Source organism: Dermacentor albipictus, chromosome 1 (assembly GCF_038994185.2).
Source record: "Dermacentor albipictus isolate Rhodes 1998 colony chromosome 1, USDA_Dalb.pri_finalv2, whole genome shotgun sequence".
Taxonomy (NCBI): domain Eukaryota; kingdom Metazoa; phylum Arthropoda; class Arachnida; order Ixodida; family Ixodidae; genus Dermacentor; species Dermacentor albipictus.
In genome coordinates this window covers 380,150,413-380,169,107 of record NC_091821.1, presented here as the reverse complement: position 1 = coordinate 380,169,107, position 18,695 = coordinate 380,150,413, and the positions used below count along the sequence as shown (strand labels likewise).

The 18,695-nt window shown below is 45.5% G+C and overlaps 1 protein-coding gene across 3 annotated transcripts in view; it reads right to left on the bottom strand.

Moving 5' to 3' along the window:
• Positions 1–1,211: 1,211 nt before the first annotated feature.
• Positions 1,212–18,695, bottom strand: part of LOC135900284 (sodium-coupled monocarboxylate transporter 1-like) — a 53,150-nt gene continuing 35,666 nt past the window's right edge. The window contains exons 9-16 of one of the 3 annotated variants that reach the window (XM_065429731.2): positions 18,004–18,113; positions 16,688–16,755; positions 14,656–14,742; positions 12,946–13,121; positions 9,844–9,947; positions 6,708–6,790; positions 5,886–6,055; positions 1,212–2,289 (exon numbers count right to left, since the gene is read on the bottom strand). In XM_065429731.2, the coding sequence (XP_065285803.2) occupies positions 5,891–6,055; positions 6,708–6,790; positions 9,844–9,947; positions 12,946–13,121; positions 14,656–14,742; positions 16,688–16,755; positions 18,004–18,113 (793 nt within the window). In that variant the 3' untranslated portion in view covers positions 1,212–2,289; positions 5,886–5,890. Of the gene's footprint in view, positions 2,290–5,101; positions 6,056–6,707; positions 6,791–9,843; positions 9,948–12,945; positions 13,122–14,655; positions 14,743–16,687; positions 16,756–18,003; positions 18,114–18,695 lie in introns of those variants that run through there. The other 2 variants (XM_065429733.2, XM_065429732.2) reach the window with 2 other exon arrangements.

The following is an 18,695-nucleotide window of genomic DNA, read 5'->3' as shown; positions in this document are numbered from 1 at the left end:
AAGGACCCTGAGCTGAAACTCGGGCATGAACACAAAGGTGGAGAGCTCGTAGCGTTGACAAATGTTGTTCACGTCGACAAGGCTGTGCTAACAATAGACGAAACAGCGGAGTGCTTGCTTTTTAGGTACCCACAGAAATAACAAAGGCCGCGAAGATATGCGACCAACTGTGATGCGCAGGAAACGGTATCCGTGACACAAAGGAATTCATCGTACATCTCCGCGGCCTTTGTTATTCATCAGGGCTGGGCAAAAATCACGTGCTCCACTGTTCGCATTTCAGTGATTGCATACGTTCGGTCAAAGCTAAAGCAAGCAATGCATGCTGCGTAAAGCTCGGCGCTTGGAAAGCTAGCTAGAACTCCCAAACAGAACGGCCGAAACACAAATTTTGCCAAGCTCGTGTTCTGAAGGTGAAGGCGTTCTGTGACTCTTTCATCACGAAAAAGTCTAACGAAGGTGTCGATTAAAAAAATGTAATGTGGGCAAAAAGAACATATTCTACGACTTATCCAGCGGGCACGTGGAGTAGCGCGAACCAATGGAGCCCTGAACTAAGGGCTCCAGCCTACATTTCTTTCGCCCCACGCAGACTGTGAGTGTCGTGACGTCTGAGCGCGTATGTGGAGGCCACGAAGGCAATACTGCATAGCGGACGAAGGCAATGGTAATTTATCCCAGATCGCCATCCGCCAGCCACGAAAACTCAGGGAAGTAGCTAAACAAAGCGATTGCTTTAATAAAGATGCCGGTGCCCGATCTCAGAGTCTGTTGCTGTCCCAGTAGAGAAAGAGAAAATCATAAGGGACAGGCAAGGAGGTTAACCAGGCTGAGCATGGCAGGCTACCCTGCACTGGCGAATGCAATCAGAGCTAAAGGAATCAGTGAAGTCTGCTTCTTTTTATTCAAACCCTCACGACTCTTTCTTTTTGCCTCAGTTAGAGCGCGCAATGCACAAGGCATGCCGTCGTAAACTACTAAGTAAAAGAAGCTGAGTGGCGCTACGCAGTTGTTTGCCGTCTCAGATGTTTATCTGCTTAACGCTCCCCAGGTATCCAGGGATTTTTAGAAAAGATTCTTTCACGTGAAATGACGATATGTATTATACTTATTAACAACTCTACCATACAACGCCGAGGACGTCCCAAGGTGTACCACGCATAGGTTTTGCTTTATTATAAACTGAATTAAAAGGACAAGAACAACAAAAAAAACAACGTCGTTTTAGTCGAATTCGCATACTTTATTACCATGGTTAATTACCTTTGACTATGAATATGTGTAGAAGGAAGAGATGACTATAAGCAGGAGATCTGTGGAAATTTTTCCGAGTGCACTCCTTGGTTGGAAATGTCTTTTCGTTCTGTCAGATCCACCATCTTTAACAGCAGACAGCTTGAAGGTGCAGCTTTGAATATTCTCACACGATTGCATGCAATCCAGAGGAAGATAATATTAAGTAGCCTGGGTATTTTAATTATCCTTGCACTTACACTGGCGCTAAAGGTGGAGTACCGCTTTAAATATTCTCGCAGGTTTGCATGCAATCCAGAGGAACATTATATTAAGTAACCTGGGTCCTTTCACTATCCTTGCATTCCCACTGGTGCTGGCGGTGGTGTACCGATTATGGCTATGACTATGAGAGGGAATGAACCCAAGAACAGATGAAAGCTTCGTGCTTATATCATAAAAATTTAAGGAAGAACATCGCACAAGTAGTATTAAAATGCGACACCAACTCTGAGACCGCTACCGAGGTAGATATCAGACACCCACAAAACATTTTGCAATCGTTTCATGTAGTCATACGCCTGAGGAGCCCAGCTATAAAGGACCCTACTACGCTGGGAGACTTCGTGACATACTTTTGTGCGTTCCTATATAAAAGTAAGAGCCACTAGATGAATACAGTTGCATATAACGGTTATTTAAAGTTGCAAAGGCGTTAACATATTTTTCATGGTATAATTAACTTACATTGCACGTGTGTCTGCTATGATAAATCGATCACGTTGCGAAAGCCTAAGTTTAGCACCGGCGAAAATTTAGCCCTATTGTCAGTGAACTTTGTCGTTCAGATTGCCTCACTGTATCTCATGCGCACAAAGCTCTGCGTCAGAAAACCTTTCTCTGTGCCCTTTGTCTGATCTCAGCGAGATTCCTCCAGTCAGTCTGGGTAGGTCTAGCGAGATTAAACGATCCGTTTTATGCGAAAGATGTTGCCCCCAATTCCGAGACGTTGATGAGTTTGAGGGGCTCTTTTTGCGCCTTTTCCTCTTCGGGCTCCTGCAAACAATAGGAAGAGAATCAAGTGCCACGAAGAGAGACGAACGAGCTCAGAACAACTATATTTATACGAAGGCAAATTATATATATGCACTGCACGATACTTATTAAGATCGGGTAAATACCGAACGTGCGTGCACATCAGCCGTCATACAAAGAGTAACGTATATCACCTTAGAGTTAAGAATGCAAATTTTCATGATCGTTGACTAATGCATTTGCAGCACCTCGGCGAGTTTTCGGGTTAGTTGGTTGTCGGTGCCTGAAAATGATGGATGTGTCTTCTCAACGATGCTTGCACAAGTTCGGCGGTTTACCACCAAATGCGACATGCAGCCCCTAGACAAGTCTTGTTCGACGATACAATTATATATATATATATATATATATATATATATATATATATATATATATATATATATATATATATATATATATATTTGGGCTAATTGATGGAAGTCCATTTTATATTTCGGGGAGACCAGCGCTATAAACACATGGGCAACAGAAGTAGAAGTGGGCAGGACGCGCGCAGACTCGAACTGAATTTTATAGGGTGTAAGATGACATAAATACAATGACAAAAAAGACCTCATCATGCCGATAGGCCATCCGAAAGCGCTGTTGTCACAACCTTGCGTCCAGGAATTGCACCTAACAATCAGCAAGTACAACGGAAGGATCGGATCGCTAATACATACACGTGTTTTCTTCTTTCTAACGTATACGTCTCGAGCAGCTCCCATGTACGACGGTCCCTATGATGGTATAAAATTTTAGTTTTTTTTTTCTGGTAGCGGAAGGCACACCTTCTCTGTCTCGTTTTCACAAGCCCAGCAATGGTTTGCTACGTTTGAACACCCATCAGGTGATCGATCGTTAAAATGTTCCTCTTAACGGATATTAATACAGCGTCTGGTCTGACCGACATAGACACAGCCGCAGTAGAAAGGAAATTCATAAGCCGAAGCTACTATTCATAAACCAACCGCAACGCGGCGTTCGGGAAAGGGAAACTCGGGTGTATAAAGATACAATAGAGAAGACGTTGATTATGAGGGTGAAGATGGTGGTGAAAAACTTGCACGGTCCAAGACTCTTCAGTCTTTTGTCCAGTCCTGTCTCATGAAAAAAATTGTTTAGAGCCTTCGGGCTATCAGGCTGATGACGAGGATCAGCCGATCCCAATAGAACTTTTTCAGTCAATGGTGCAACGACAAATTTCGACAAGATGTCTATCAGCGATATTCTCTACATCGCATCACGGGCAGATGCAGAAGAGGTGTTCTGTCGGCTCAGGAATACCGCATTTCTCACAATTTGGTTGTCCGACAAGCCGATGAGATGCAGGTAGCGCCGAGTGAAGGCCGCACCTAATCGTAATTTGTGAAGCAAGCTTGCATTGCACCTTTTCTTGGTGGGTGGTATCCGTATTTTCATCTCTAGGTCGAGTTCGTGGAGGCGGCGATGATGATGACCTGGCGAGGTCCACTATACTGCGGTATTATCGCGCAGAAGTCTGTACACTAGGACGTTAGTGTCTGGTCGTGAAAATGGGATCGACATTGGTGCGGCATTAATGTGGGCCGTCTTTGCCTCCACATCGGCGAGCTCTTTTTTCATGTGAGCCACAATGTCCCGGAATCCATTGAAACATTATGCAATGGCCAGCTTTTAGGGCGACATCGTGTGATTCAACCACCTCTTGAACAAGGACATAGCAAGGTCCTCGCCTAAGCGCAGAATCGATCACTTGGAGTGCCGGCTTGGAATCTCAAAATATGGTCCAAGTCTTATGTGTCTCCTTCGAGATATAACGAATTGCCTCCCGAATGGCAACATTCTTTGCGGCCTTTGGTGTAGTTTGGTGGTCGAGAACGAAGCGCTTACTCATGTTGATATTCCGTATTACGAACGTCGCGGTTGAGGACGTTGTTGACACCGGCCCGTCAGTAAATATATGTATGGAAGCGGCGTATTCTTCAGATATATGGCACAAAGTAGGTTGCTTAAGTCAGAATGAGGGTATAGGTGATTTTTTCCTATTCCTAGAGGCACACACTCAGGCACTGCCACGTTTGGCCGACATATTCATCACCGTACGACGGAAGAATAACATACACCACTCTGGTTACACATGCGACGTTATGTCTGCGTGGTTCACAGAGAACATCGTTTTGTCAGACCTACATGCCTGTCAGGTACCCCTTGTCAACCGAGGGTCCCATATTGTAGAAAACACGTTGACACCATAACTCCCACGAATATTCTTCAGGCTTATCTCTCTTGGCCTGTAATGCCAGCACACATGTGAAGCACCCATGGAGAACCGCAGGATGAGGTATTGCAGATCCTTCTCTGTTGGAAGCTGGAGCGTAAAAATAGGGCCATGGATATTTTCCGTGCAACCAGTCAAACTCTCATTTAAGCTTCAAATATCTAGTGCCGGTGGCAAGAAAAACGGAGCATCGCGCGTGCGTGGTCCAATTTGCAAAGAAATGAGCGTCAAGCATGTAGAGTGTATATTTATGATTGGAGCAAGAACTAACGGCAGTGCATAGACAAGATACGAGGTCAAAGGAAGATGTAGACTTGAATGGATCAAGAGTGGTTAAACAAGGGACGCCTGAGCCTGGAGCCAACGTTTCGACAAGGGGGCTTGTCTTTGTCAGGGCGCCCTGAGCCAAAACCCGACACAAGTCCCCACGTACAACGCTTCCACAAGCCCCTTGTTGAAACGTTGGCTCCAGGCTGATGTCTCTACTGTTACGTCAACTGTTCATCAGACATACAAAGTGCTTAACCATTTCAGTACAGTTCAGGTTATTTTATTTTCACATTACAGTGAAAAAAGAGCCAAGGAAAAGGCCGCGCAGGACGGTTCGAGGAGAATTTGGCCCCGTGTACACCAGCAGGGACAGCGGAATAGTTCTTACAGTAGTGTTAAATTACACGTCTTCAAAATAAATTTCAAAAATGAACAAAAGCTTCTTAAGATGTACGTACATATAGCGTAGCATCAAAAATGTCTAAGGCACACATAAATTAGGTAAAGTGAGCTCACAAACACAAATCTAAGGATATAGGTACAAGGCTACAATGCAAAAATCCGCATCATGGTCGGGAGCGTTTAAATAAGCAACATTTTCATTACACAGGGAAGTTCGTTTATAGGGAAGGTAGAGCCATTACCTGCACGTATGCAAATAAAAAGGTGGTAGAAGCATGATGTAGGAAATGCGTCTTAAGCATAGAACGGCAACAGGCGAAAAGAAATGACATATACGTCGGCGCTCCGCTTCTTTGATATATATTCACCGCGTTGAACGATTACATTAGGCGGGAAACTCTTGAAAAGCCGCCAGGAAATGTCAAACAATTATAACACACGGGTACATTCGAGTGTGCTCGAGTAAGAGGAAGTGAGAAAACTGCACCCGGTGCTTCTCTCATGCCGCTTGTCTTCGATCCGATTGTATAGAGGGTCACGTTTCGCGCACTTCGATCCTGGTTGATAGGTTTGATACGTATCGTTTCCAGTGAAGATCGGAAGTGCCAGCGTGACATCAATGCCAGTTTTGTCTGTCTGCCCTTACACAATTTATTCGTGTTCCGAAGAGCGCCGAGACGAAAGGTCCTGTGGTAAGCACCATTGACGGCTGCCTCGTCTCATCCATTCTTCACTCTCTACCCTCGCTGCTATGGTTCGCAGTTGATGGGACTCGGTGGTACCGTGTCTGCAGCGATCCCAGCCATCGTGAGCGGGCTGCGAGATTTTGCGTAAGAAAGCACTTTCTTAGCTAGAGGTTTTGGCTTCCCGGTGCCCGTAATATCTCGAGTCATCGCCCATTTCCGAGAAACGCTATCGAACCATCCACCTCCAGATCGCCCTCGCAACAGAACTTGTAATCATCATATAACCAAAACATTGGTTTTTCGATGTCCGAAAGTGTGGTCCTTTTTGTTTCTAGCACTGCGCCATTTCAACTGTCCTCGATGACACCTAACGAGCTGAACCGGTGACATGCATCATCACCAAGTGATGATGGCGTGATTTCAGCGCTTTAGAGCGAAGAGAGATTATTGATACTGAGCTCCTTGTGTCACTTCCGACTCGAATAACGACAGCTCCTTTATGGTTTCTATTGACACGCCGACGGGTAAACCTGCTATGATGTATCTGGATAACACTTTTAAAAATACATGGTGCGTCGGTTTTACGAAGTAAATGGGTCACTCTCGAATGTTTTTCGCGGTCGTCTCATCAAGTTTCCAACTAGACATCGCCCGCCGCCCTTTTCTTGTGCTATTACGCCTGCCGGGGATGTGGGGCGACGACTCGAGACATTAAAACGTATGTGCGCCCGACGTACTAGATCGGGCTTTCAAGACAAATCTTACCGGCAAGTGAGACTCACCTTGAGAAGTTTTACCTTAGCCCAGAGTTGGAGGAAGACCTCACTGGTGAGGGGGATGTGTTTCGCAGTGTTCTTGTTGCCTCCTGCATGCGTCGAGATGCGCAAAAGGCAAGTGTAACTGCAACTTCAGCAAACAAACTCGAAACACCGCAGTCATTCACAAAGACACCGCCGCTAGTAACTTGTATCCGAAACTCATGCGTGCGTCTCAAAGGTAGCCAAACGATTCAAAACGCCATTACGCAACGTTGTGGTTACACCATACACTAAGGATTATAAAAGGAAGTACTCAGGGTGTCTACCAAGTTGACATTTCCAAATTTCCTGAGTTTTCCGGGTTTTCCCTGAGTGCCTTTGCGAAATTGCCTGACTGACCCACACGGGCTGACGGGCTGGCAAGACTGGCTGACACCACGTCGCCCAATGCTGTCACTCTCTAGTAACCGTGTTAAAAAAAAATAAAAAAACGACTTAATCAAGTTTCAGTGGTAAGGAGCAGCGTTTATTTTATTCAAAAAGAAATCAGAAGGGAGGGGTTAGTAAAATACGCAGTGAATAAAATATCTTTGAAAAAGAATGTTTATTTCAAATCGAGTCGAACATTCTCAAATATCAATAAAATGGGATGCCCACAGAAATATTTTCGAATATCCCATTCAGTCACGAATTATGATCGACTGTCGATACATATGTGAAGCATAGATGGTGCTTGAGACTCCACTGAAAGCAAATCAAGGTGGCAGGATGACTCCTTGAGCATTTTATGACGAGTCATCAGAATTAAAGAGTAATTAAATATTTTAATATTGTAAAGCCAGTCATGCTACGTTTCTTTATAGAAAGGATTGAAACCCCCGCTCGAATTTAAGAAAGAAAAAAGTGTATTTCAAGGTTGCTACCGACATGTCCTACGTCAAACGTCACGTAAAACACGGTAGTGCCTTCACCAAAGCGGTACTATGTAAAGATACATATCACTCAGATGTAAAATGGAAGTAATTTAGGTTATCATAATGTTGTATTTACCCTAAACTTAAAGTATGTGCTTTATGCCTTGCTACCATTGCACAGAAATGGCAAAAATAAGTCGCGTCCGCAGATGTGGATGCTGTGACTGAAGGGGATATGTGCTATTTTTATCAATTGATAGCAAGCTCATTGGTATAAAGCTCGAACATTGTCACAAGTGAGATTCTGTCTCGACTGCAGGTGTGTGAACCTCAACTGCCCTGACATACTCTCAGTCCGCGCACAACGCCTCAGTGTTGCGTTTCTCTACTTTAAAGACTTCATTTCGGTTTGCATGAGGGGCACCTGCATCTCGGTGTCGGTCAACACTGTTTTTTGAGCTCAAGCTCCTTGGAAGAAGCGGCGGCACGGTTCCTTTCCCGTTAATTCTTCAATTCGCAGGTCGTTTCTGTCCTCGTCGTCCTTCAACCATGTGTTCGCACCGTGGACCATTTGAAGCTTCCTCTTGGTCAGTTGCATAGTCAACGTCCGATTTTTCAGACTCGCTAGGGGCCGCAAGAACGTCCGAAAAATCGGGCAGTTCAAAAAAATGAATGCATGTCTTCTACTGCCCATAATGACTCAAATCACCTCAGGCACATCCGAAAAGACCTGCCAGTACACTTATTATGCATATCCGTGCTCGTACTGTAACAGGAGACTGCGGGTGGACGCGTGTATAATTAAGGAATACATACTGTGTCCCGTGACAATTGCCTCTGCACACACTTATGCTTCAACGCAATACTTTTGCGTATGCTTCACCGCGTAACACTACTGTATTTAGGCGAAGCTCACTTTTGGGAAACAGCATTATGCAAGGTGTCGAGCTTTTCGAGCTTTGAAGCCAATCGCGAGGACCACAAAGTCCGAGTCGGTGTAATTGCTGATAGCGGCGAATTCTTTCAATGAAAAACACTGTGCCTAAAGACAAGAAGCTTAATAGCGAAAGTCGAAGCAGCTAGGCCTAGTATTTGCCACGGCCGGTAGTTACGGCTGCCAGCAGACCTGCGTGCGAGAGCGCCGGTTCGACGAGTCGAGGTTATCAAAACGGCCACCGGTGGCGGCATTGAGTAATGCCGTTTCGCACCTGCGGATAGCAAAAAGTCCGGAAAATCGGACAGCGAAGGGTTCTTGCGTCCGAAATTTCAGACTCTTTCATACATCGGCTCTATGGGGTACGTAGTGGTGCCGCGAAGCCGTCTGAATTATCGGGCGTCCGGAAAGTCGGTCGTTGACTGTACACTGGTAACTCTTCCAGCCGACAACACGGCGTCAAAGACGATTCGTTACGATCTCTCTCTGCTGCTCGAGCCAAGCATTAGCGTGACTTTCGTTCCCTTTCAATAAAATTACAGCTAATTTTCCCTAATAGTAGCACACGTTCCCTGAGTTTTTTTTTATGAGTATTTCCAGACTTTTCAAGATCCCTGATAATTCCTGGCTTTACCGATTGGCAGACATCCTCGTACTGCAGCCCTAACAGAGTACACGAGCAAAGTCACACTTTTGTGACAAACATTGCTGCCGGAAATGTCCAGTCAAAATGGCATTGTGTGATTTCTTTCCGGAGTAGGGGGACGGAGCGGCCATTGCGTGTCTTGTCTACAGTTTGTTTGTAGCTTATATTTTGTTATTGTTCTATTTTTTAGCAGACTTCAAAAGCCTATGACATTGCTGTCACTTGATGTAAACGTATGATCAACTTCATACGGCTGGGAAAATGTGTAAACAGTCTGAACCGAGCCTTTTCGTTTCTGCGTCCAATAAAGCCCTTAAGGCACTTGCATAATTTATCCTCTGGAGGCTATACAGCTGAAGGGCCGCATAGCGTTTGGCGATAGCATATGAAGAGATACAGCACCACCGCATACTCATATAACATCGCGTAAGGGTGTATAGTTTATTTTTCCCCGTTCGCGTAATGGCGCATGTAAAACGGCATTGCGATGATTAATCTTGGCTAGGACATAGTGTCCGTTAGGTGCAGTTTGTTTCTGACCGGAAATAATACTAACTGTTGAAGCCGCACCTTCGTTCTTTCTTTTGTTCGTTCTTCCTTGATTACTGTTTATCTCCTTTTTTATCCCTTCCTTACTATCTTAATAAATGCTATGAAATTACCAACCTGTGGCGGCGCTGACTGTGAGTCCAATGGCGATGGTCATCACGGCAGCTATGAGGCCGCTCCAGTAGCTGGACAGCAGGTAGAGCGGAAAGATGTCGCGCTTGCTATAGGACCAATGGTGAAAGAAAAAGAAAAAAAAATTACACCGCCTATTTCAACTGAGATGGAAGTTTTTGAGGAAGCAAAGAAAACAAAGGAAGCTGATTTTATTTCGGCAACACAACACATGTAGCTGCGGTCGTAAAGAAGTTCGTGTTACGCACAATTAGCAGCCTAATAATACAAAAAATAAATAATATAGCCGGATAGTGTTTTAGCTATATTAGCACCCTGGAGTGAATATTCTGCAGCTAGAGCCAGAGAGTGCCGAAGGCAACTCTAATCCATTGTTGTTCGAGGTGCTGCAAAGCGCTATCAGATTGAGCGAGATGTTTCTTTGGAACTACTCTGCGCACGTATGATGCGAACGTGTGTGCAACGCATGGGGCAACGGTTGCATAACGACTGATTTATGACACCGAGGTGAAGGAATACTGCAACCTGTTCCGTTACAACCTTGGCCGGTACCGAAGGTAACGCACTGGTACACTGGGAGGATCGCAAAGGCATTCTGGATCTGAACTGCGCTCCACTAAAACGCTTATAGAATTTCTACGGGATAAGCGCCTCAATGAGACTCTGAAAATAACTTCTGTACTAGTGTATTTTGCGCGCTTGTATGTGTTAGTGCGTGGGCTTTTTTTTCTTCTCTCATTTCCTTTCTTACATCCTTCACCATCTTACCTGAGGTATAGCATGCCTATGCCAAGCCTGTCGCTAGGCTAACCTCTCGACATACCATTAAACATTTTTTTGCTGTCTTTCTTTCCCGTTGGCGGTGCAATGTCACATGATTTCTCGAAGCGTTAGCTGCCACTTGGGAAGAATGGGGGAAACTGACGCGCGCTTACATTTATCATTGTCGCTTTGCGACGCGTAGAGAGCGCTGATTGTCTTAAACCGCTATCATGCTCGAGTGAAGGAGGCGTAAAATTATTCTCTCGTACCAAGCATGCTTCTGCGGCATGACGGGTATAGTGGTATAGTGCATCGGGCTACTCTATTGGGAGACCCTGGTTTAAATCGCGCCCATGGGGACACATACCGTTTCTTTTTATTGAAGAGGCCCCAAGCGTGCCGAGACTTACTTACCGATCGATTGCAATGTGCCCAGTGTCAGGAAAATGTTTAAAAAATTATTAAATTATAGGGTTTTACGTTCCAAAACCATTTTCTGATTATGAGGCATGCCGTAGTGGAGGACTCCAGTAAATTCGACCACCTGGGGTTCTTTAACGTGCACCTAAATCTAAGTGCACAGGTGTTTTCGCATTTCGCCCCCATCGAAATGCGGCCGCCGCGGCCGGGATTCAATCCCACGACCTCGTGCTCAGCAGCCCCCCCCCCAAAAAAAAAATATTTCGCGTTAAGTCGAAACACCTGGCGCAGAATGCACAACGCTTACAGTGCTTGCACAGAGACTCCCTAACAACGTTAGGCTACAGACACGATATTTGGTGTATACGTGAGAGAACGCATGATGCCACGGTAACACAGACGCAAAAAAAAAACAAAACAAAGAAAAACGCGGAGACGTAGGTAAAGGATGATTTGAATGAGAAAAGCAGGAACGCTGTGCACTTCGAATGGCTATGGAGAAAACAAGAGAAACAATGTCTGCAACCGCGCCGTTCTACAACTGTCAACAGGCTCTATTCACACTAGCTTATGGGCAAGGCCTTTTGCTTGTACAGTGACAAAGTATGTTCTCGCCGCTGATATGGACGAGAATGTAGAGCTCTTGCGAAACCGTCATCGCCCGCTCTCGCGTGTCGCGACTGATAGGCTTGGCATTTTCTTTCAGCACACTGTTCAGTAAACTAACAGATGATAGTGATCTATAGATGGGAGTGACGCTTAATCATGTAACCCTTGAGAGAGCACGGCGAAAAGTCGGACAGACGAAATGGGCTTCGCACGATCCGCACGGCTTGAGAAAGCAGCGTTCGTGTTAGCTTCGCCCACTGGTAATAACGTGGCCCTGCCATGGATACAATATTAAGCATGAAATGCTTTTAGCTCCCGTTGTCGGCGACCTTCGAGTGACCTTAAGCCAGAAATCAGCGCCGTTATCCGGGCACTCAAACGGGAACATCCGGGCAAGTTGCGAAAACAAAACGAGATCACGCGGGCAACCAATCTAAACTTTGTCCCCAAACCCTTTGTGCAGGACCGCATTAGATCAGCTAGTTACTTCCCAAACAAGTTACAAAAATATTGCTTCCGAGATCTTCTTAATGTTTGTTCACAATATCACTCAAGCTGTAACTTCTAGTACGCTTATGTCTTATTTGTCATTTCCGATAGGGACGTTAAAAAGGCAGATACAGGGCACCATACACTTAATTGTCATCTTTTGACGCTGATCGCTGAACGCCAGTGGTCCGTGAGTTCCGTGGCACGGGTTTTGCATCACCTCGAGAGATGGCGACAAGCGGCGTAGACGCCTCCTTTAGGCGCTTCTACCCGACGCGGTGGCTTAGCGGTTATGGTTTTATGTTGCTAAACACGAGGTCGCGGGATCAAATCCTGGTCGTGGCAGACGCATTTCTACGGGGGCGAAATGCAAAAGCACCTACGTCCCGTGCATTGGGGGCACGGTAAAGATTCCCTGGTAGCCAAATTATTCCGAAGTTTCCCACTACGGCGTGCATCGTAATGAAGTCGTGGTTTTGACACGTAATTCATTCTTATAGCTGGGCAGTGCGCTTTGTCTCCCTGGCGTCTTTCACTGCCTGTCGTGCGACCTTCAGCCGATTTTCTTCTAGCTTGGCAGCGTCCATATGGACCAGTGCACAGTATGGCGTGGTGTGGTAAGCTGTGCCGTTGCGAACATGCACTACACCCATTTTAAGATTGTGGCTAGTACAAGCTCCAACCAATCTGTTTTGCCAGTTGCCATTTCATGCTTACGTCTACTGTCGATTACGGAAGAACCAGCACTTTTTTTTTTTTGCCTTGGGCTCTGCCCTCCGCCCCGCCCCTGCACTTTGAGTGACGTACTTGGCGGCTGCAGCGGCTGCCATCTTTGATGCGAAGGTAGCGGCGAGCACCGTGGCATTTCCGGGGCAGTGATCGAGCGTCATCGGCATGGCAGCTGGTTTTACGCCGTTGAAGAGCTTGCCCGTCAGCACCCACAGCTGGAAGGCCATGGTAAGAGACGCCGACACCATGACGCCCTGCGAATGGGCGCATTTAGTAGATATTGTCACAGAACTGCAGAAGAACGTGTTCGTTGTACCTGGCACGCAAAGGTAACGAGTCACAGAATGTGCACTGCAGTCTCCGCAGATTGTACTGCTCTGAGCATCCTTCAATCCGACGTGCAATCGCGGAAGATGATAAAGTTCTAACAAGAGCGTATGCGTTTTAACTGTATATGTGCAAGATCACTTTGCCTCTTTTCCATAGATTTAGCGCAGGTCTGTACATTATTAACAGCGCGTCAAAAATTTTTAATTTCGCGGATATGGGGACGTATTTTGCGACGATCACTTTCGGCGACAATGACGCCTCGGCTATAGTATCCTCGTCAGGAGCACGCTGATTTGCTGCTTGAGCAAAATCGGATGACGTAGTGCTCAACCAGCCAATCAGGTCATCTGATTTTGCTAAAACAGCCGATCCACGCCAGCCGATGGCGAAGGCGTGGCCAAGGCAATAGTACCGCCGAAAGTGATTGTCGCAGAATACATTCCCTGCTTCTGGGTGATTCAGTTCGGGAGCTGAAGTGAAAAAGGAGTGGCTGTTTCATCGTAAATGCCACACTGTCGTTTCGAAATGGCTTTAAGAAGGTCAATTTATAAGCGATCCCTCATCACTGTATAAAAATGCAAAAACATTCCATCCGGAACGATGAGTGCAAGGGCATAACTTCTCTCATACGGCTATACATGGCAGCGCATTGCCATATACTCGTATAGTCCGCAAACTTGGCACGACTACGACTTTCTATAATCATTGTGACGCGTTTACGTGGTCCAGCGCTTTTCGCTTTAGCTGATTAGTTTGGTGGTGCTTTTAGATGATAGGCGCAAGATAGCGCCACTCCTCGGAAGAAATATTTCTTAAATCTGGTGATCATGCTTGTAAAAGGTCACGCGATAGCTGATTGCACACCGGTTTTCACTATTATTTAGACCAGCATGGCTGTAGCAATTATTGTGTGCGATTAAAACCTTAAAAATATTCTTGTTTTGAGTAGGCTTTTCCCCAACTTCTGGCAGATATTTAGTTACATAGCCTATTTTGTACTTTCCCGCTGTTAGCGAAGCCACCCAGGCATCTGTGTACTTTGGTTAATCTTCCTGTCTTCCCCCTTGCTTCATCGTCTATTTTTGTTATTCTAAACTGTGTAGCAAATTTTCATCCACGGCCGGACTGCAGTACGCGCGCGAGTGCACCAAACCAGCCGTGGTTCATCCTTATTCTGAGTGTCCCATGTACGCTATCCTAAATATACGGTATGAATTCGATTTGTGGATTTCACGGAGAGCATAATCATGAGTGTAGAACAAGAGAGATGAATACATCTTGTTCTTAATGGTTACAAAAACAAAGTCATTTATCTGTGCTCGTTCAAAACACTGCTTTCGTGTGTACCATGTGCAGCATAAGCGTAAACTCTTTAACTTCGTTATTAGCTTAACCCAGTCGTGCAATGTTATCTGAGAAATCGTAAAGACATGCTGCGACAAACTCTTATATGCTTGCCTTTGTATTGGCCCATGGGAAAGCCAGTGCCAGCAGATAGATGCCGATGAACGGTCCCGAAGCGCTGCTGTGCATCACCATGAATACCTGCGGTAGTGTTAAGACGACACTTGAAAAGCGAAGCCTTTTATTGCGAACCTCGCGGGTTTCGCGATCGTGGCTGCGGTGTGGCGGTTCTCTTGCCGATTAAGTCAACCAATCAGAGCGGAGCACGCACGACGTGCGCGCCGCTGGGTTCCTTGCACCACCACCAGACGGCGCTCGCCCCCGCGCATCTGCGGCAGCGGCGGCGCTGGTGGTACGGAGGAAAGAAAAAAAAGAACCAGAAAGCTCACCTTCGCGCATCCGCGGCTGCACGGTACTGAGGAAGTAAATGCTTCTTGCGGATGAAGAAAATTAAATTATGGGGTTTTACGTGCCAAAAGCACTTTCTGATTATGAGGCACGCCGTATATAGTGGAGGACTCCGAACATTTCGACCACCTGGGGTCCTTTAACGTGCACTTAAGTATAAGTAAATGGGTGTTTTCGCATTTCGCCCCCATTGAAATGCGGCCGCCGTGGCGGGGATTCGATCCCGCGACCTCGTGCTCAGCTGCCCAACACCATAGCCACTGAGCAACCACGGCGGGTCTTCTTGCGGTAGAATTGATTTGAATTGCGCTACGTACGCATGCGCATGCTGCCTCTGAAAGCATAACGGACTGAAGGAATCCGTCATACTCGCTAGTAGTCAGTAGCTCTGCTTAACAAAAGGCTCTGTACAATGTGTGTGCGCACGCGCTTGTGCGTGTGTGTGCGCGCGCGTGCATGCGTGTACTCGGTTTTCGACTCTTTATGCACTCAGACAAATCTTCGCTGTAGATAAACTGTTTCTTCGTATAGCTAGCATTGTGTGCAGGAAACCCTCTCTGGCATATTAAACAAGTTGATAAAGCAGTAGTTATGATAGAAATGATAGTCTGCAAGCTAGATGAATTCGAATTAACAGCGAGTTTAATGGGGTTTAACCAAGTCACCGCCGCCGCAGAGGCTCTCGGTATAGTTGTAGTTCTTGAATGACCGGACGATAACTATGTTTAGAAGCATTTAATTTGTTTCTCATATAACCTATTTGACTGCGTAAGCAATGCCCAAAGCACCAAGTGCACTGACACACAATTAAAAATTATGGCAATCCTGCGCGATCCTTCGAAGACATCAGAACTTTCACAGCTAATAGCTTTTAACGATGACTATGTTATTTGTCTTCATTTCTCTAACATGTACGACTATTACACTTTAAACTCTTCACGTTCTCAGCTTCTGTCTGTGTCGGCGTTTAGAGGAAAGAACAGAACTGAAACAGTGTGTGGCAAAAACGACTGTTTGCAGTGAAATTTAGCGACAGAAAACAATGTAGCGAAATTACCGTACTTACTCAGGTGATAATGTGGTTTGGGGCCAAAACAGCTCACCCGTTGATCACGACCAAATCAATGGCTAGACCAGGCAAAATCACGTGGTTTAAACATGCCCATGCTAATTGTGCCAAGCGATAGGTTCACAAAAAATGTGGGAGCAGAGACGTGCGCGCACGAAAATACGAAATTATTATCAACATTTGTTATAATAATCGTCCAGGTTAGCCTATATTATGGCTAGCCGGAGAGGCATTTCCGGAAGCCCTTGTTTCTCACATATAGTGGAACTGTAAAGCCGAACGCGATGTTAGAGGTTTATCGACTATTTCGAAAACTGTCATTCGTCTTTTTTATGTGTAGTTTCTGTGCTATTCATCCTACCTGGCCTAAAGAAGTACGAATATTGAACCCGGCCTTGCTCGCGCGCAAAAAAGAATATGAAGTTTTCAAAGGCGCTAATCAAGGTCATGCAGTACTTGCGGGCTAGTGTGTGTGTGTGTGCGTGCGTGTGTGCGTGTGTGCGTGTGTTATCTAACTAACATGACTGGCGACATGTATTCGGAGGTCAAATATCACTCGTTAAGCTCCGATAGCGCAACAAAGTGAAAGGTCTCTCATATTTTGCTTACCCGCACAGCAGAACCGATGTACGGGATAGCCAGCGCCAGCAGAGTCATCAGGAGTCCGGAGGCAAAGGCTGAAAGAAAGTACCTTTGACACTGAGTCACACGCCAGCTGGGAAGATACAGATGAACAGAGAAGAAAACTAAGGCAGGAGAACATCGGTGCCGCTTTTAGCTTCACGTTGTCTCAAATACATTATTTAGTTGCACGCTGGATGTGTGCCATTGGTATGCGGTGTGGGAAATGAACGTCTACGTACTTGAAGCTATGCCGTAGCTCATAAAGTGCTACGCGTGGTGGCACAGCTATAGCTGTGACGTTGTCTTTGAAATATCCGGCGTGACGAGCTGGTCAACACCGATGCTTTACACGAGGACATATATGCGCCCATGCCTGTGCTTACGAGTCGCGCCGAGCTCGCTTACGTCACCGTGAGGTAAGCGTTACGTCACCGTGACATTTCATTTCATTTCATTTATTTTACCCTCAAGGTACATAGTACATTATAGAGGGGAGGGGCTAAGGGAATACAAAGTAAACATCGGTAAAAGTAACTCAAACAAAAAAATAATTATAACAGCAGTAATAATTGCTAATTTTGAGTTGACATCCGATGAGAATAAACAGAGGTACAAAAGATACAAATACAAATGTGATGTACACAATGGTAAAGAGATTAAAAAAAACATAATACCATGAATACCATGAATACCATGAATACCATGACATGTGACGCGTCAGACAGCAGAGCTGAAATGAAGGCAGCTAATGTTGTTCACAAACAGTTTCGGAGCAATTATGATTTATGTGAAGTGTTTCAACATATCTATGCTGCAGAAACAGCTTATTCGTTAGGGTGAACAGCTTGCTAAATGTTGCTGAAAGCTTACTAAAATTTCACGCAAATATGTGGCAATTTCGTAATTATTTTTCCCATTTGTAATTTTTTTGTTAGTACATTCTGAAAGTGCGTCCTATTACTGTGACGCACTGCATTATTGATACATGCCACCGCTCCAGTGGAGTTTCCGAACACTTGAGCAGTTCTGAAGACGAGCAACAAATACGAATCTCTCAGTGCATGCAGTGAACGTGGAACAGCAATGTACTTCAATATTCGAGTCCTGACCCGGGGTTTCATTTATTTATTTTCATCGTGCGGCTTACACCGTCCACGTCTCCAAGTTCAATATTAAATAAAGACACTCTATAGACAACGTCGTATAGATGGCAATTAGCTGTCGCTTGATAATTGACAACACACGTGCTACATCCGACGTGGTTGTGCTGTGGGCGAACGTCTTTTCAGAAGTGTGCTCACCCAGTCCTTTGGTGATCACGTTGACCCAGCGTTCTTCAATCTTCATGTACGGAGCCATCATGTCCACGTAGGCGGTAGCCGCGAGGGAATTCACGGCGGAGGTCACGGTACTGCAAAAATATTGTCACATATGCTGCAAAAAGATTTCTTTCGGAAGCAGGCTGCTGACGCTCTCAGCTTCCCGCTGGTGTCTAATGAAAACTGGTATGATGATCAGAATCAGAATCGGTTTTATTTTCCTCAAGGAAAGGAAAAATGTACCCCAGACAAAAAGCTGCTCATTGAGCAGCTTGACGAGGCCTGAGGCCCTACAGGCAGTGGCAACAGGCAGTGGCAACAGCGGCAAAACAGCAGTGTATGTCGCACTAGAAGAAGAAAAAAAAAAAAGCAACTTGAGCAACTTTGAGATGATAATTATGATACTACCCCCCTCCCTCCGCCCCCGCAGCCCAACCAGTCTATACAGCGTACACATTTATATTTAAATATTTAGCTTATTTATTACTATACTATACTGCATTTGTATATTCAGCAGCAAAAAATACACTGTGGCCTGAATGTGAATGTGAAAGAAAATTTAGTTCCCGTTTTCTCTTTATATTTACATTAATCTTATCTGGCGACCAATAAATGAAGTGCGATAAGCTTTATGAAAAAATTCGCGCTATTGCTTTTTTTTTTCGCCGACCGTA